The 19811-nt window shown below is 41.5% G+C and overlaps 1 protein-coding gene across 1 annotated transcript; it reads left to right on the plus strand.

Annotated features, from left to right (window-relative positions):
- The first annotated feature begins 3964 nt into the window (after window positions 1-3964).
- Window positions 3965-19198, plus strand: crispld2 (cysteine-rich secretory protein LCCL domain containing 2). The gene is made up of 15 exons (XM_069174440.1): window positions 3965-4399; window positions 6804-7164; window positions 8234-8352; window positions 9892-10024; window positions 11619-11734; window positions 12194-12294; window positions 12373-12564; window positions 12649-12709; window positions 12845-12911; window positions 12998-13128; window positions 13236-13279; window positions 13374-13446; window positions 13844-13919; window positions 14834-14964; window positions 17416-19198. The coding sequence occupies exons 2-15, from the start codon at window positions 6895-6897 to the stop codon at window positions 17465-17467; spliced, it is 1566 nt and encodes a 521-aa protein (XP_069030541.1). The 5' UTR covers window positions 3965-4399; window positions 6804-6894; the 3' UTR covers window positions 17468-19198.
- The last annotated feature ends 613 nt before the right edge of the window (window positions 19199-19811 follow it).

The raw sequence follows: 19811 nt of genomic DNA on the forward strand, positions 1-19811 counted from the left end.
CTTTTGGGTGTTTTGTTGAAGCACCATCGGGCCTATTTTTCAACACAAGCGAGTCATTTTAACGACGTCGTATTTCAGCATCCACTGGGGCTTTAAACAAGAAAAACTGCTCACGGAACGCTATATTTAATGCTATAAATGTTATTTTTCTGTAACAGGAGAATGTTGTTTGGCCGTTTATGTAATTAAAGCACAGAGTATCAAAGTAGTTGTTCAGAGTGCAGATGAGCAACTCAAAACTGAGTGCTCTCTTGGGGCGACAAAGTCAAAACACATGTAGGAGCAGGGGAACACTGAATCCTCATATCATCTCTTTCTACTCCACAAACTCAGTCATATTTAAGGAGACAGCCATTTAATCCCACCGCTTTAACAGCAACCACCACAGCTCAAAGTACATAACATAGTGTCTTTGGGATCCAGCAGCACATTTCTCAATATTTCTAAAATGAAAGCTGCAGATTGTGCAACCTTCATTAAAGCAATTTATGACTTGAATATTTTCCTTCAAACTGTGACGGTGATCTGCGGTGGACAGGGCTTTTCTTATCTCAGATCTAAGTTTGCTTAAATTTAGGTTTTCTACCTGCAACTTTAAATCCAACTTTAAAATAGTTCTTTTGTAGATCAATTGGTGAAAAGAGGCTAAGCTCATACGTGGTACTGATATACAGTACAGCACTCTACTTATATTTCGCTGTGTACTGAGAAGACAGTGTTCCCCCCCCCCCCCCCCCCCCCCCTACTGTTGCTTGTAATGAATCATCTGGCCTTGAGGCAGGTACATGAAGGCCGGCCGTGTACTCTGTTGGTGCCCATCCTTCATTAAAGATGTTACAAACCACTAAAACTTCAGTATACAAGGTTCTTTATACAGCATTCTTCTGTTGTGTGCTTACGTTGGACTAATCTGGCCTTCCGTGCTTGTTGGAGTGGTTTTATGCATTTCCTGTTCCACTGCGATCCACCCACTGGTTTGTTTTGATAATCATCCTCGTACACCATATGGGCTCTTCATTTAGTCTCCCCCAGATTTTCCTCGGCTGCTCCGTTTCGTGCGTCTTGTTTAGAGCTTCGTGTGTGCGTGTCAACGACTGGATGTTTGACTAGTGTAATCCCTCTGTTGTCTTCCACTGAGACTAATTGAGTGTTGTGAGGCTCCAGTTTCCATTTAGCCTGAATTATAAATCAGGGTCGATGCAGCCAAGTAATGAGTAGCACTTCTGAGAAAACTGGTTTTAAACATTTAAAACCAGCCATTCAGACTGGGGTCGTTACTGATGTCTGTCAGAAAGAGACTGCTTAGGACCAGGACATGCAAATTGAGGTTTTGTCAGTAGAACATCTACAAAAAAACTTACAAATAAATAGATCCTGCAGATCCAATCATTCAATTTATGGACTGAGATGTTACAGAAGTGCAAAACGGGTAAAGATGTGCTTCTGACTTCAGTAAGACAGGGTGTTAACAGTAAACAGTTAAAGCCTAGTTTTTTGTTTAGACTTTTTTGTAAATATCCTGTTTGGAAAGCAACATAAGAGTCACAGAGTACAATTGATTGGTGTCATTTATGGATGGTCTGGATGCAGTTACAAAGAAAACTGTTCCAGAGTGAGAACAAATTTAAAAAAAAAACAAATCACAAACTACTTTGGCAAAAATAAATGTGGTTTAAAGTTAAGCTTTTGCAGTTTGAAATCCAAAGCAACAGATAACACCTTAACATCTTAAACCAAATTTAAACTGCGCTGATGCCCGAAGGGAACCTGGCAAAGCCGCTTTGATGGTGTCTGATTATGATTGCTTTTCAGTGTCCTGATTATTTGTGGCACATGTAAGCTTTATATCCCGATTGCTGTCTCTCTCTGTGTGGGTGCAGGTGTGTTGTTAACTCAACTTACCTAATGGTTAGTACAAAATAAAATATGATTGATCAGCATGCTGAGATGAAGGGGGTTGACTTCAGTAATGCAGAGCACGAGTTGTCCTGTCAGTCTTGTTTTCAGTCAGATGGAGAATCTACAATATAGCCGTCAAGAGTTCAGACAGCCAAGAAACCAACCTGTTCATTCCGGTCTGCTGAGGTAACTCAAGTCAGTACAGGCGTTTAGTGGGTGACATACTGAGGGATCGTCATAAATCTGGATACTGTCGATGTTATATTGTTTATGTGATCACAACCAGGATAAGACTCGGAGCCCGGACAGCAACGTGTCAACACACGGGAGACCATTTCTGATAGGATGGCTTTATATTTTGATCATTTCTAATAAAGGTGGCAACCATCAGGACCCTAATGGAACTGTTGTCTAATTTAAAATGATACCGATGCTGCATCTGTTTTACGTGATAAAACGGCAGGAGAAAGAGTACTTGCCCAATAATGTTCTTGTATTGTTGGAAAAACGGTGCATTAGACATCTGATTTGATTGAAATGACTTTGTATAGAAAGTCTGGATTGGACCTCAACCCTCTCAAAAGAATGAGATTTTACTTAATGAGGACTTGTCCGATATCCCATAGTGACAAACTGCAATAAAACGTCGTCAGGTTAAGAGGAATGAAGGTAAAGTGAGGCTGTGTATTTTTTTTTTTTTTTTCTGGAATATATTTGAATGTTGTTTAGTTTGTAATAACTGAGTTCATGAGGCCGTACTAGCAGCTTCATCTTGTGTCTTTCTTCTCTCCACAGAGCATGGCCACCCTCTCTAGCATCTCTGCAGGACATTTAAGAAAGAAAGCTGATGCATGATGGGCCAGACTTCCTGTTAAACACGTACAGTATTTTTCACTGAGTTCATAGCTCAAGCTGGCAAGAGTCCTCGTGGGAGGAATATCGGTCTGACGGTTCAGTTCGCTGGCATTCCTTCTGAGTGAACGTGCTCTTGTAAATGTCGGAGATGTCTCAGACAGAAATCAAGCACGTGATGGAATAAAATGTGGACTATTTGGGTCACAACACAGCTAACCCTCCGCAGGGTCAGTAAGGAAATATGACTGACACAAGATGAACCCTGTCTTCAGAGCTGGAGGTCCTTTTTCCCCCTGGTGCCAGCTCTCTTCTCTTCATCCTGTCTGTCCACCTGTTTTACTGATGGACCCTTTCATGGGTTGAAGATCTAAATGACCTTTATTTGTTTTTCAAACCAGGTTTCCTCCAAAAGATCCACTCTAGCTTCTAGGCATTCATCTGATAAACCTTTTTTTCAGCTATAACGGAGACGATTTTACATGTTTGTCTTGAGCTCAGACTGAGAAGCTGGTTTCATTCAGCTATATCACACCTGCAACCAAATTCATTGCTGAGGAATTATGTTTTCAGGTTGCCCGTCCATCTTTTCATCCTGTTTTTCTAAACTCAATATCTTATATATACCTCGAGGGAATTTCTTCAAAATTAACGCAAACATTCACTCGGGCTCCAAGATGAACTGATTCGATTTTGGGGGTTAAAGGTTACAGTAACTTTACATTGTCCTATTCTTGTGAATGTGATATGTCAGAAGAATTTCTTCAATTTTGGTACAAATGTCCACTTGGGCTCAAGCGTGAACTGTTTTGATTTTGGTGGTCAAAGGTCAGTGTGAGCTCACATCCATCCCATCCTTCCCTCCCATTTTCAAGAACACTTAAATCTTGAGGAAAGGTCTTCACATTTGGCACAAAGTTCACTTGGACTCAAGGATGAATACATTAGGATTAAATTGGCTGATTAAAGGTCAAGATTACTATCGTAGTTTATTTTCATATTTTATCACCTGCATTATTACAGGATAGAAACCATTGAACCGTGAATTAAGCCATGACTTAGGCTACTACTATAAATTGTACTTGTTCAGATCGTGGTATCCAAATATTGAGTGTGGTTTTGAGTTATAATGATAACTTCACACGGAGTCCAATGTGATGACCATTATCTTTTGTTTAAGCGGGCATTTTCGCGTTCACTGCCTCCCCCGTTTAGCAATGAAGAATCTTATCTGGGTGGACTAATGACTTCCAACCAAACGTGATTAAGAGAGAATGATGTAAGTGCTTGCTGCTGACTCGTTTGACCGCATGCTGATTTACGATATTTGTAGTTTTCCCCCTGACATTAGTTTGCGCGCACCGCGCCGTGAGCCAAGAACATAGCCTGCTTCAGGGAGGCTGGCCAGTGGGGGAGTGAGGAGAGACAGTCATTTTTTCCCCTGCTCCTGAGGGGTCTCCTCTATATAAGGCACTCGGAGTTGCTTCGGAGTCACACAGCTCCTATGTGCTTCAGGAACACGGCCAACAAGCAGCAGCAGCAGCAGCAGCCCGCTCCTCTCTTAAGGGAATAAAAACTGCTATCCAGCGCGCAGGGGAAGCTGCTCTGAAGTATTCAAGCGACTGGATACCAACTGACGAAGCAAAAGGTGAGCAAGTTGAGACATTACTCTAATTTATTCCGCAACGAGTTGTAGTGTAGCTTTCAGGTACGCTGTTGTAAAACGGGTTTTAAATAACCTGTATTTTATATTGCACATCACTGCGCAAAACGGCAAGTGTATCTGGTCAGATTTGCAGACGATATATCTTCTGTCTGGTAGGAACTTTTGACACTATACAACTCAGATTATGTAGTTGTGGATTACAAACACGTTATAAGAGGCTGCTGGCCAGACACTGCCTCTCATTGTCTGCAGCTTCAGTGTGGAAATATTAGAGCAGGAGTATCATGATGGAAAATACTATCTGTAGGATGTAACATTATAAACAAAATATTTTGAAATGTAATGCTACATTGTAAATTACTTGCATGATATAAAAGCCTTATTTCATCTAAAGAAACATACATTTAAAAGTTATAGAGGCAAATAATTAAAAAGTATAGCTGGCCCATTGCCAGCCTCAAATACTATTTTGCTTTTTTAAAAAAAAAGAACGTCTCTAAAAATGTATATAAATCTGCATTGTGGAATGAGTTGTTTACATTCAACCTCGTGGTGAGGCGGAGAAGAGGTCAGTCCCCGTTTGGATCATATAGAAACCCAGCAGTAGCAGAGAGGATCCAGTTCCCATAGACGAGATGTGGATATGAACGTGTGTCTGAGTCTTCTGCTCTGTCTGTCACTCTGGTATAAAATTCATGACCGGCATGAGAAGGGCCCAGACAGAGAAGCTGGTAGAGGTGCAGTGTGAAGACAGGGCACAGGGAACGGAGAAGGGTGTGGTGCCGGCGCTGCCCGCTGGCTCACAGTGCCCAGAGCTGGCACAGCATGTTGACACAGAGCCGGAGCCAGACCTCAAGCTGCCTTTTCAGCCAAAGGGAAAGAGGTGAAGGGATTCAAGGATAAGAGCAACCAGTGCAAGCTAGAGCTAGGTTTATTTTTTCTTTCTACTGTGATCACACTGACTCTTCTCTCTTTATAAAAGTTGGTGACTTCGTAATATTTGGTTTAGCTTTAATCTTGGACGTCTTCCCTCTTGCTTGTTGCCTTTCAGAGGGAGGTCAGATACAGAGTCAGTTACACAATATTGCTCCTGGATGTGTCAGGAATGCAGTGTTTTGCCCAAAGACAGTTCAGCTAGGTGAATGCTTGTCAACCTGAACTCGGGTCTCCCTCCTCAGTGTCTGACCCTGCCTCTCAGTTTGGTTAGAAAATAATCAGAGAGTCAGAAGATGAGGATGAAGAGGTATATATTACTTCTCAATATACTGTGTATAACTCGAGGGCAATAAGTCCAAAACAAAGTGAGTGTTAAATTTACTGATGAAGCTCAATTTATTATTAAAGCTCAAATATTACTGGCTATAATGTTCTATAAAATTATGCTATTGCCCCAAACTCATTTAGACACAGTTTATCTTTTGGATGCAGACGTTTACCTAGTTGCGTAGTTGTGCTACAGCTCATTTTATATTTGTGTTCATGGGAAAATAATTGAATCTGTTTTAAATAAGACGAGGGCATATCAAAGGTAATCAGAGTGTAACTCAGGATAGCAATATAACATTATACTGTCATAATATGTTGTGCAAAATAATGTCTGTATCATGGTCTCCCCAGTTCTGTGATGCAGAGCATATTAAAAACAATCATACATGCATCACAGTATCCGAAAAGGAAAACATACCTTAAATGAAAATAATGAATTTACAGAAAAAGCTTGATTTAATTACATACTGTTATATGCAGAGTCACCAGTTAATAAACTTGTGCAATCAAATGCAAGTTTAAGATGATCTGCTGTTCGCACCTTATCAGAGAGATTATGTATTGAGACTGTAAGAGGGGTTTCACAAGGTGAGGGCAGAATATTACAAACACCTCTCACTACAATGCACTCTAATTCAACACCACCATACAGCCTCAAAAATCACCTTACTGTAAATAAAACAGAATATTCAGAGCCTCTCTTATTACAAGCGTATTGGAGTGCAGTTGTATTGGATTGCATCAGATTTTATTTGTGTAACTAATAAACTGGCAAAAGGCTGAGCTGACAGAAAGCCGAACAGCTCAGAGTAAAAAGTCCACAGTTTGAGTCAGTACACTGCTTCAGTTTACTCCTCTCCATCACAGCCGATGTGCCGTTAGGCAGGAAAGGAACATATTACCATGTTACTGTGTGTGTCTGTGTGTGTGTGTGTGTGTGTGTGTGTGTGTGTGTGTGTGTGTGTGTGTGTGTGTGTGCATGTGTGCTCTGAATTGAGAACTTTGCCAGAGGAAGTGTCTCTTGCATTCATTTAGTTACGTGTGCCCGTATTTTGTAATCTGTACTCCTCTTTCTTGGCTCACAGTAGGGAAAGACTCATGAAATATTTCCTCCCTGCAGGTTGTGTCTGGGACTCTGAAGGGCGGCGTTCACACCAGAGCTGCTGTCTACTGTGGTCTGAAAGTATAACCCAGACAGCTGAAGTGTCACAATGACCTGCACCGCCGTGACCTGGCTCCTCATCCTCTCCCTCGTGCTGTTGTGCAGCAGGGACTCGGCTTCCCTCCCCATTCCTTATTCCGAGGACCTCAGGCAGCTGCTGAGCCGCTACGAGGAGGAAGCAGACGAGAACGACACCAGCAACACAGCTTTCAACAGGAGCCGACGAGCCATTCGCTGGTCGGACCGTGAGGAGATCCTCCAGCTGCACAACAAGCTGAGGGGCGGCGTTTACCCCACTGCCTCAAACATGGAGTACATGGTGAGACGTGGCCCTTTGCCCCAAACACCTGTTTCATTAGTCAACAAAGATAATCAAAGTTACATACTTTAATCTTTGACTCCACCTAAGAGAGAACTTAATTTTACCGTGTCAGCCAGAAAGAGTATTGAAGTGAGGCTGGTAATTAGGGTTTAAGGTTTTATTCCCCTTGAAATGTGGTTCTGCTTTAATAAAAACAATCTTTTCTCTCTGCTGGAAACATGCAGTCATGATGGTGAGCTGTTGCCAGCCTGCTGTGCCACTCTTTTATAGGGAGGATAATAATGCTGACTCTGTCCTACCTGCAAACAGCTCAGCACTGGAGAACACAGGAGAGGGAAGGAGGGCTGGGTCAATGGAGGACACAGAGAATGAGGCTAGGAAGGAAATAAATGCGTGGCACATTAATGGGTAAAGTAGGAGAGGGATTATTATCGAGACACACACAGGGTTACTGAAAACCACGTGATCCATAAATTTGAAAGAAGCAGTGGTGGCCTGTGTGTTTCTGGAGTGCGGTTATAGCGTGGAGGAAAGTGTCTGTAGTTTCACTCCGCTCTCTGAAATTCCAGTGAACAGACAGCGTGTGTGTTTGTGTAAGTGTATGGGTGTTTGGGGTTACAGTGGTGTCTGTGTGAGCATGTTTTAGCGACCACCAAAAGGCTGGAAATTTACTGAGGGGATGTACTTTGAGGGGCCACGCTGTGCAGTCCCTTCATAGCACCTTCTCCACAGTAGGAGTCAGGTGTCTTCTCCGCTTTCCACTCTCCTCTCCGCTCAGGAAATGTGGATAATTCAGCTGTGATTGCTGGAGATTTGTAGTGGAGCAGGGCCAGGCGCCAGCAGCTGCGCTCCAATGTCACCATCTACGGCTAATATTGTACTTGTATGCAGCTCAGTTTCAGCTCGCAGGGAGGGAAGGAAGTGAAAGAGCAGAAGCCTTGAACAGGCTGCAGTTTGTTATTTACTGAGTCAGAACATGATGTAGATTATTCTGGATGTATAACAGGTGACTCTTCTGAGATCAGTGAACTCCTTTTGACAAACTTGTTTTACTTTTTGCGTTCAGGTTTGGGATGACGAGTTGGAGCGGTCTGCCACTCAGTGGTCAGAGGAGTGCCAGTGGGACCATGGACCTCAAGACCTGCTCATGTCTATTGGACAAAACCTGGCAGTTCACTGGGGCAGGTGAGATCCAAAAGAATAGTTTCAATGACATAGTCTGGGTGCTGGGTATGTAATGGGTTACACTTAAATATTTGAGAATTTGTTTGTGTTTATATAATCATTAATAATGGGTGAATAATCTACAGAAATCAACCATCCATTCATTATCTATACCCCTTTGGTCAGAGGGGGGCTGGAGCCATCCCAGCTGACTTTGGCTGAAGGCAGAGTACATCCTACAGCTAACCACTGCATCACTGGGCCACCCCACACAAATCATTACAGGGAATATCATGACGTGTTGTACCATCATTCATGTTCCCTTCAGGATTAATTTGAATAATTTTGGTGATCCATTGACTTCCCCGACAAAGGCTACAAATCTGACCTATATCTGAATTACAACTTTTTGTAGCTTATAGTTTATGATCAATGATGCTACATACATTTTGGTTGGTAAAAAAAAAAAAAAAAAACAAAAAAAAAAAAAAAAAAATTCCATTGTGCTTCAATATGCAGGCCAGAGCAGCCCAAACAGTGGTTTGGAGATATTCTATCAAAAAAGTCATTGGAACTCTTTTTTTCCCATTAGTATAAGTATTCTGTTATCTGTCTATGTTGCAAGAGGAAGTTATTTACTGTAAGCTAAAGTCATCACTTTAGTGTCCATCACTTTTAATTGAACTGCTCCTGTAGAATAATTGGGGTCCACATGCATGAAGCATAAGCAGTGCTACACAAAGGGGTGATGTTTGTATGAGTGTGTGTGTCTCTGAGAGGACACCAGACACAGTAGCCCTCTGTGTATAACAGCGTATGGCTATCACAGCAGGTGCCCTTTCAGGAATCTGCTCTCATTCTCACAACCCCCACCCCTCCCTGTTCCCCTTCTTTTCTTCTTGTGCCAGCAAACCCTGATGTAGAGTCATTTTTTTCCACTCCCCCTCTACTCTCCATTTATAAGCTCAGCACTTTTCAATACCTTAAAAAGAGATGTTTACAATAAGAGCCAAAACTGATTTGTTAGGCTGTGGAGCCATGTTTAGGTTTGCGCTGATTCTTTTTTTTTTTTTTTTTTAAACTGATTTGATTTCCCCTGTTATGGAGGGAACAGACGGGCGTTCTGTCTGCCAGGTTGAATTCAGACTCATCATTTGAGGGCTGAAGGGAGAGGTTCATGCAGTGTTTCTCAAGTCTCGCCAACACACCTGGCAGCTCCCTCAGATATTTCCCTTTTACCCCATGGTACCTGGATGGCCTGTGACTGAGCCGACTGTGTGTGTGTGTGTGTGTGTGTGTGTGTGTGTGTGTGTGTGTGTGTGTGTGACTGTGTGGCTGTGTGTGTGTGTGTGTGTGTGTGTGTGAGACTGTGTGTGTGTGTGTGTGTGCGTGTGTGTGTGTGTGCGTGTGTGTGTGTGTGTGTGCGTGTGTGCGTGTGCGTGCGTGCGTGTGTGCGTGTGTGTGTGTGTGTGTGCGTGCGTGTGTGTGTGTGTGTGTGTGTGTGTGTGTGTGTGTGTGTGTGTGCGTGTGTGTGTGAGACTGTGTGTGTGTGTTTTACAGATACCGCTCACCTGCCTTCCATGTCCAGGCCTGGTACGATGAGGTGAAGGAATACACCTATCCCTATCCTCAGGAGTGCAATCCCTGGTGTCCAGACCGCTGCTCCGGGCCCATGTGCACTCATTACACCCAGGTAAGACCATAGACTGTTTATAAAAATGAATGTAGACTCCAATTCTGTAAAGTGAAGCCAATGCGAAAGTGTTTCAAAGTGCAATACCACTGAGAGCAGTGAAGACTCTAAAAATCCTCTGCCTCCATTGGACTCCCATTCAGAGAACATCAACTTCAAAGTCAATATTTTTTTTCCTCAAGTAATTATGGTGTCAAAGAGAGCTATGTCTAGGGGTTCACCTGGTTTGATTGACAGGCCTTGGGTGCAGGCAGGTTTCCGGTATAGGTGGGCAGATAGAGTGTCTTCGGGTTCCCAGTTCCCTCACCAACTCGTCCAAATATGGTCACTTTTGGCTGCAAAAAAAAAACATAATTCCCCATCAATCTCCAATTTAACTCTCACCGATCGAGTTGCATTATGGGTAAAGTAGGCCATGCTTTGACGAAGAAGAAAAACGCATGAAAAAAAACAATCTCTGGTTCCATTTCACCATCTGCTGCACTGCCTGTTGTGAATCGGACAATGTTATAGGAGTTTCATACTAAATTGATGGCGTACCCTTTCAAGCACTCGGCAGCGAGTTATCAGCATATTCTTAACTTGATTACAAGAAGCTGAGAAGTGTGGCCGTTTGATGCAAGTAATAGAGTGGAGGAGAGTGTGGGGATAGAAAGAGAAGTTGAAAAATGGATGAGAAAATTAAGAAATCAATAAAAAGGAAACAGAAACCGGTGAGTTGGCCTCCTCTTCCCCAAGACTTTACTTTGTAGCTGTTGCGATGAGTTTACAGAAACATCCAGACCACTCCCTGTGCGCTCACCCTGAAACCTGATCGCTGTCATCTGGCAGACATTTCCAGACACTCCAGATGTCCCTCACTGCTTGACCTGGATTGTTTTGAAGATGCTGCAGAGAGGGGACAGTGCCAAATCTGAGCATCATCACCTTGTCTCTGTCTTTCATCTATTTTAAATGCTGATTTTCTGCAGTCCAGGCAGTCAAACTATCTTTAATTGCAATGTGCTCGACTACCAGCTCTCAGCACCCATCAGTCTATGTGCTGACTCACTGCTTCCAGTGGCGTCTCAAAAAAAAAGACCAACATTCCTGAGGAGGGAGAGAGCACGTTTGGGAGGAAAGTGTGGAGAAGTTTTGGAATATGCTGTGTTGTATTCCCTGTCAAATGGCACATCATTCATCTGTAACACCACTGCTGCAGCTTTCCGTTTAATAAGCCGTTTTATTTTACCTCGGACAGTTTTGGGTCCACACTGACTCCTGTTTTTTCGAGTTGAGATATTAAAAAGGGCTTCTTTTTTTCCCCCCACTCCTAACCAGATGATGAAAATGCTCATGGTTGTATCACAAAGGGCAAACTGGGTTCACATGAAGAGCATCTGACTGGGGCAGAAAAACAGTCCAGGCACTCCTGAAAGTCCCAATGGCCCCATTAATTATAACTGCCAATTTAAGTGCTTCCTCTGGAATGACCATGAGCTGTGAGAAAAGCGAGGCTAGAAATCCAGGCTACAATTTCAATAGTTTACTCTGCTATGTGCTCATTCAGAAATTGTATGTGCAAACTGAGCTTTATTTATTTCCCTCTTTACAGCTGGTCTGGGCAACCACTAGCCGAGTGGGCTGTGCTGTGCACGTGTGTCCAAGGATGAACGTGTGGGGAGAATTATGGGAGAACTCGGTCTACCTTGTGTGCAACTATTCCCCAAAGTAAGAGCAATACTCCCCCATGTTCCACTGTTCATTGACACCTCTGGTCTCCGGACTCTTGTTTACATTCCTATTTATTTGGGCTGATAAACGCTGCAGCGTGTGTTCCTAATATAATTGCACTGCAGATAAGTAGCACTAGTACTGTATGTTGTCCCAGACATTTGCATGACATATTGGTGCCATTCAATTTCCTCCAGAAGTCAGAATAAAAAAGTAACAATGAATCGTTGGGAGAGAAAATAAGAGCCGAGTGGGCGTTTGTTTTCCAGACAGCCCACAGGATGTAAGTGACTGAGAGACAACGAGGGGTGTTTTTATTAGTTTGTGGGACTAATGACTATTAGGACTGTTGACCATGGGCAAAGAGTGCTGAAGTAATTACAAGGCCATGAACCCAGTTGACTGATGATTAATTTCCACCTGAGTCAAGCTATCCATTGTGCGTGACTTCTGCAGGGGCAACTGGATTGGAGAGGCCCCGTACCAACATGGCCGCCCTTGTTCCCATTGTCCTCCCAGCTATGGAGGAGGGTGCAGAAATAATCTGTGCTACAAAGGTGAGCAAACCCACAAGGTTTTCATTCATTCATTTTAACATGTCACCAACTTCATTTACGTTTACTCTCCATTTACAGACTTTCAACGCTCAGAGACAGAAGACATGAATGAGGTGGAGAAGCCTCAGGTTCCACTGCCACCTCGTACCACCACCAGACCAGCTCCCAAACCTAAACCTGCTCTGAAGAAGCCAGTGTCCAAGCCCTCCACTCCAAAGCCCCTCACACCCAGGACAACAGCTTCAAAAACTCCCAGCAGTACCTTTCTCGGTAGCTAAAATAATGACAAAAAAAAAATAACCTTAACCTTTCATGTTTTGTGCTTTTTATTGATTTGTTGTCTTATTCTTGCAGTTCACAACATCAAGTGTGAGACTAGACTGCGTGATAAGTGTAGAGGAGCAACCTGCAACAGGTCAGGGTTTTTCTTTAATGAATTTTAATGTGAAAATATTTTTGGACCTGCATGAAATATGTCATATTCATTCTCATTTATAATACACTTCAGTACCAATCACTTGAGTCTCCAACTCATTTTTTGACCCTGCAGATATAATTGTCCTGCAAATTGTCTGAATAAGAAAGGGAAAGTTTGGGGAACGGTCTCTTATGATGTGGTGAGTGTGTCCAACATAAAACAAGGACTTTGCATCAAATTATAATGTAAGTGCTTATTTGAATGTTCAACATTTTTTTGTTTTAGCAATCAAGTATTTGCCGAGCCGCCATCCATTCTGGCGCAATTGACAACAACGGAGGGGTGGTTGATATCACAAGGACGGACAAGCTTCCCTTCTTTGTCAGAGCCACAAAAAATGGCATCGAGTCTCTCAGGTATCTGCTCTTTCTCAAATAGATTGAAATCTCATTTGCTGAGGCAATACTTTTTCTACAGAACCATTTTTTCCCCTGATTTTTAAGCACTATGATGTCTTTTACAGTAAATATAAACCCAGCAATGCTTTTGTGGTGGCCAAAGTAGAAGGTGAGTAAAGCGCTGGTTTTCCAGAAGTATAATTGGTTCACATAGCCAACATACACTGGGAATATAACATGTTTTTCTCTTCTTTCTGTGACAGAAATTACTGTGGATTGCTACACCACAGTGGCTGAAATCTGCCCTTTCAAAAGACCCTACTCACACTGTCCAAGGTGCCTTCACACGTCCAACATTTTAGCATAAAATGTTTTCCTATTACAGTAAATGTTTGCTTCATAGTATTGTCATACCAGATCTAAAGTGTTCAGTTATGATATAATATATTAACACTTTAAGTTAACCCCCATATCGCATTCATAAACTGTTTACAGATATTTAATAAATGGTATATAACACACTATAATGTAGTTGGAAGCAAGTATACATGTTTAATGTCTTTGTTAACAACTGTTAATGAATGACAATATATTCACAGTTGCAATCGTGTTTAAAAAAAAAATAATGATGTAGTATCATACAGTAAATGCTGAATTAATGTGTCTATTAATGTCTATTCATATGACTTTTATTTGTGGCTGCAAAAATATACTAATGTCCAATTTTTGTCAGAGTCATCTGTCCAGACAACTGCAAGACTCAGCCTTCATACTGGTCACCCGTCACTGGAAACAACGTCTACACAGATGTAAGCAATGCATATTTTTGGAATTCACTATTACATTGTGATCATAAATCACTCTTCAGCCCCATCAGTTCTGTGCTTTTTTAATACGATTTATTTATGTGCTATTAGGTCAGACAGAAAGGAAAAGATATCTGAATCTGCTGCATGCTTTGGTTGCATGGTAGCTATGGAAAGCAGTTGAATCATTGTGTGAAAATGTCTCATGGAGAATGGGAGTAATGGTGAGGCATGCCACAGACTGCCACCTTGCACGGGGCCTGACCACTCAGAGGCTCACTCAGGCATTATCTCAGCCTCAGTGCCTGTGTCTTAGACGTGGAAGACATAGAAAGAAAAAGCTTCATGAGCACTTGCTTAGATCATCTTTCCAAAGTCACCTAAATCACAGTGGATTAGTTATTGTAAAGTGTCGTTCAGCGAGAATTTGGAGTTACCAGTCGGCACATTAACATGTGGTCGATGTTGGGTTTAATGGAGCTCTACTTCAGATAAAACTGACCCTTAATGACGTCCAGCTGGGCGCAGATTACAGTTCTCCAGGGGCCCTGAAACAAGCACGCTGGCTCATAACAAATGTGCCAAGGAATGTTTTGCAATCTCAAGCACCCAAATTTGTTTCTACAGTGGTGTAGAAGCTGGATGTTGGTTAAACATGAGACACAAACCGTCTGGTTAGAATCGTTGGGGGGGTGTACGGACAGTCTGATCTGTGTTTGGACTAGATGAATGAATGACTCTAGTCCAAACTGTTGATAACAGCTTATGGTCTGTTGTGCTGGAGCCAGACTTCAAGCCCAGACAGTGTGTTACTGAAATATTTCTGTTCTGTATTTGATAATAAGAGAATTGCAACAATATTCATGTAGTGTAAAAGTGGTTTTCCATCTTGTTTTTGCCACATTCTCTCTTCCCAGAGCTCCAGCATTTGTAAAGCAGCCATCCATGCAGGGGTAATCAAAGCAGACGGTGGTTTAGTCGATGTTCTCCCGTTGGACAAGAGAAAGAGCTACATCGGAGTCCTGAAAAATGGCATTCAATCTGAAAGGTACTTCTCATGTATTTGTGGTCAGCTGTTTTTACTGTAATTATGTTTTCCAGACCAGGATTGTTGCACAATAACCAAATCTATAAAGATAGATAGATCAAACAACATGTCAAATAGTTACAAGTTAACAGTGGGACATTAAAGATTTTCTGAATTCCAGACATCTGTGGTTTTAGATTTGGCTCCCTGAAGTTTTGCAGAAAATAAAAACTTGCAGGTTTAAACATGGTGTGTGACAACTTCCAAGCAACCATTTCTTTGGCAGCTGTGAAACTTCCAAACCTCCATAGTTGTTATGTAAGCTCACAGTAAGTGTTAAGGGAATATGCTCCACAGAAACATGTGTTAGCACAAAAGTAACAACTGTTCCCTAATCTGCTTCATTGGGAAAATACCAACACATCATCTAAAAAGGTCCTCAGTGGCTTTGGAGCCCAACCTGTAACATTATTCAGCCTCAGAGGAGTCAGATATGTTTGATGTACAAAGCTCTAAAGTATAATTTGGTAGTTTGGGTTCCTGGATAATATAATCTTTTCCCAGAACCACCAGCCACAAGATGTTTGCAGTGAATGGAGGAAAATCTCTCACACAGAGGGAATGCAAAAGCCCTTAAAATCCTTGCAGGTGTTCTAAATTTTTCTGGCACATTAGAATTATGTTGTGATTTTTGTGAGGTCAAAAAACTCATGCCTGTGTGACCCGATGGTGTGTTTGGAGCTCTAACTAGAAATCCTGCCTTACAACCGGGCTGAATTACCATTTTGTTTTTATTTTAAAAGTGGGATATTCAGGCTTACAGTTTTGTGTCTTTTGACACAAAAGCTGCCGTAACAATTACTATTACTACTAGCATCTAATCCAGTATATTTTTCTTCGGTCAGGAAATGTCATTGTTTTACAATCATTCAGGAGTCGTTCTTTCTGTATGTTGACTTGCAACAGTCTGTACTGCTGCGTCAGTATTTCTAATGTGTAAAGCAGTTAGCTATGCAAGAGGATGACGCCCCCACTCTTAAAACCTTCGTACTATCTGTTGATGTTCCCTGACTGGGGAAAACATCTGTTAGTGGGCAAAACATTCAACCAATTTAAAAATGCAGATCAAATATGAGATGCGGTTGGCAGATCAGAGAAGTCTGGAACCAAGTGCAGAGAAATGTCCCTTAAAATAGTTCAAGATACTGTCAGCTGTAAAGATGTGACATAAAACTAAAATCCCCAATAAACAAGCTCATTTGGTCACTCGCAAAAGGGATATTCAAAACTTTGAGAAGAAAATCGAATTGAAGTCAGTCTAAAACTGAATTTTATGTTGGCGGTTATATAATGTGGATATACAGAATATTATTTGTCTTCAGCAATATACTCAGCTCAGGCTTATATGTCTGACCAGTGGGAGTGTGGTAAAGAAAACCTTGAGACCGAACTAAAATGAAAACATTGAGCTTGTAGTAAAATTATCCGAGTACATTTGAGAAGAGAATCTAAAATATTCCTGAGAAAGGTGCTTTTATTCACTACATCCTAACTTGATTTATGTCTCCTGTAATTCTGCATATAGTGGCTTCCCTGCATGCACACTATGTTTCTCAAATCACGCTCATGTCTGTGGCCGGCTCCAGTGGACTAAGCTTAGGCAAGGAAGCCCTTGTGGCCTGTTCTGCTGGCATATGGGGTTGTAAGAGTAATGGTGTGGTTTGATGTGTGGATGGGCCACACATGGGATCTTTGCTTACTTTACCCAGGCATTTCAATTGAGTGAGCAAAGTGCTGAATGGCCAAAAACAATTCAAGTCTGATTCTATGAAATCTAATGCGAGCTGCGAAGTTCTCACTCAGGGCATTCGGTCAATAAATGGCTGAGAGAGAGTCCGTGCCATGTGCCAACATCATGGCAGGGTGGGCAGTATGGATTGCACTCTGTTGCTGGGGAAGTAATCACAGCCTCTCTGGTTTCTCAAGAATGGAAATGCTGTCAGCCACTTAGTCAGTGCTTTCCTACACCGACAATTATCTGTGATCGGATACCAATCACACTGGCCTATCACGGTTATTGATCATGGCAGAGCTTCAAGGTCTGTCCACTAATGAACTAATTACAGTCATCAAGTTTAACACATGTGGTAGCTGGAAAAGAAATACGGCAACAATGAGTCATTCTGCCAACATGTTATTTCATGGAGTTTTTTTTTCCAAAGATATTGTGAACATCATGATTTCTTGCTTTTTGATGGAAGGACTTCAAAGTATCACAAAAAGCAAAGTAGTTGACTAAAAGATGTTTTCATTTGACTTAAAGATAATAACAGGATAACTCTCCCACCGCCGCTTCAGTTCCCCTGAAAGTAACACACTGAATTGCGGGAGTATCCCTTCAACATATTTAGTAGGCAGCGGTTGCATCTGTAGTAGTGAAAGTAACATGTTTTCTGTCATTTGTGTTTGCAGCAAAAGCAACACAGAAGGAGACTCCTTCCGACTCTTTACTGTGAGGGTGTGAGACTTCCCTTCAGAGGTCTGAGGCCCAGCAGAGTCGCCTCAGCTGCCCTAGAAGAGCAGGAAGTGCCCGCAGGCTGGAAACCAAGGCTGTTCATCTGTCTCTGTGCCTTCAGTGGAATCACAACGTCCCAGCACATTGACAGAAGTCTCACAGTAAAAATCATCCCATATTTTGATGGACTTTTATTTTTTCTCGTCTTTTCTTAACTATACATAATATGTGAATACAGAATGTTTTTATATACTGTATGATGATGCATTGAACAGCTGGTGCTGGAAGTTTTGAGTTAGACATGTTTTACTGAAAGTATTATGTTTACATTGATGTTCTTCTTACAAATATAAGTTGTTTTTCATACACAGGAATGTATACTGACCACACTGTATTTAATCATTGTGTACAGAATTTATGATATTTGTTTAGGTTTTATTCAGATTTTTTTTTTTATTTTATAGCCTTCTTCTGCTCACCTGGATGATATTTACTTTTCTCCTCCTTCAGTTAGACTGTGAAGCCAAATCTAAGTCTAAATTGTTTTTGTAAGTTAGGCGGTGTGCTTATTTTCAGTGAGGAGGTTTTTGTTGGTTGGATAGACCAGAAATCATCAGGCAGACACAAAAGGAGAGGAAACAGTGTGGTAAATGAAAGTGTATACAGGCAGCAGGCCCTGCTGTAGAGGAATAATGTTTCCCTTAAGAAAACTGGCGTAGCTTCAGTGCCAGGCACGTGGAGGTGATCAAGTGTAAAAGAGTTGGTGGAGATGGTGGAGATGGGCCTTCAGAATGGTGTCAGTATTGTGGATTTATTCCATAACAATCACAGCCAGCAGATATGTTTATAGCAACAAACACTAATATTCCATTTTATATTTATTTTTGCTAAGTGCTTTCCTCATTTCTTAATTCCTCTTGTCTCTGTTCTATATATATATATAAATGCAAAATTTGCCTCCTCTCCACCTTAGACAGTTGAATGTGTTGCATGTTTCAGGTACAGAAAGAGTTGTTCTTCTATAGAGACTACACCACATTGTGAAGGGATTGAATGTGTTAGATATTTGTATCATCAATATGCAACTTATGCAATTTGGAAAAATTGACACAATGCGGTACACACGAGAAACCTGTAATGTCTATCACTATACTGGATTGAGGCACTGTTGCTATTTGGTACAGCCCTGAATAATATTTTTTTCTCTGAATTGTCACTTGCCCAGGAAAAAAAATACTTCCTTGCAACACTCATGGAAACTAATGAAACAAATGTAAAGTCTGTTTTGTGTCTGTGTCCAGATGGCTGTTGAGCCTCGTTGCTCTACCTGTTGGTTTTTGTGAGGATACAGAACATGTTAAAAAAAAAAAAAACATGTGGAAGCCAAGAACAAAAAGATTAACTTCAAATGTTTTCCTTTAAGCATATTCCGACTTGCTATCTCTTTATTCTACCTCAGTCCTATCGCTATGCTAAGCATTTAGGTCTTTTCTATATGAGAATTTTTATGGGAAATGCTAAAGATTTTGTAAAGTTAATGGGAACTGTAAATACTATAATTTTTGTTTCTGAACATCCTTTATGCAGTAAAATTATAATTCATATGTGTGAAATTGTTTCTGTTGTCTTAGCTGTATTGTTTTTATACTGGTGTAGGATGAGGTTCTATATTTTTTTGCACAGTTTGAAAATAAAGTATGTCCTACAAATGCCAATGTACATGTTTGTTTTTCATTAAAAGTCTTGCCAAGTGAGTACATGGTAATTAGGAAATGTATCGTTGATGTTTCCAGATTGTTTCCAGAACCTGCTGATTCCAGGTTTTTGTACAAAGGTTTTGGCCACTTTGTACCACTTCACAGTAGGTTGAGAAGGAGCTGTCCTGTTATGAATAGCACAGTGCAGCCAGTAAAGTAAACTAACCACAATACCCACAGTTTTACTCTCACCTACATGAGGTCGTGACTTCATGACCATAAAGAGGTCAAAAGTCCGGCTTTCATTCCCGTCTACGGAACAATCACGTAATTAACACAAATGCTCATGAAGATTACCGCATATTCAGAGCTCGGAGGAACAAAACTTAAATGGCCTTTGTAACAAGATCTTATAACCATTGAATACTTTGACCAGATCATCAGGCTCAAATGTGTGTGACGTGAATTATGAATGAAATTCAGACCCAGGCCACCCAGGCTTTGTCCGTTATCTTTGGAAGAATATCACTGACCATATTCATAACCTGGCTCTGCTTCTTGTGGACACACACATGTCGAGTGAAGTGCAACAACAAACAGTAGCGATTGCTTCTCAAGGCCCACATACATAATCTGCCAATGAGGCTTTAGCTTGT

This window comes from Embiotoca jacksoni, unplaced genomic scaffold, assembly GCF_022577435.1.
Source record: "Embiotoca jacksoni isolate LCO1_2020_lvr unplaced genomic scaffold, fEmbJac1.0.p SCAF_6, whole genome shotgun sequence".
Lineage (NCBI taxonomy): Eukaryota > Metazoa > Chordata > Actinopteri > Embiotocidae > Embiotoca > Embiotoca jacksoni.

Excerpts from the sequence above, each read along its gene's own strand:
- crispld2 (XM_069174440.1), top strand. The coding sequence starts at position 6,895 with ATGACCTGCACCGCCGTGACCTGGCTCCTCATCCTCTCCCTCGTGCTG. Across the intron at positions 10,025-11,618 it reads TGTGCACTCATTACACCCAG|CTGGTCTGGGCAACCACTAG; the intron begins GTAAGACCATAG and ends CCCTCTTTACAG. Across the intron at positions 12,710-12,844 it reads AGAGGAGCAACCTGCAACAG|ATATAATTGTCCTGCAAATT; the intron begins GTCAGGGTTTTT and ends TTGACCCTGCAG.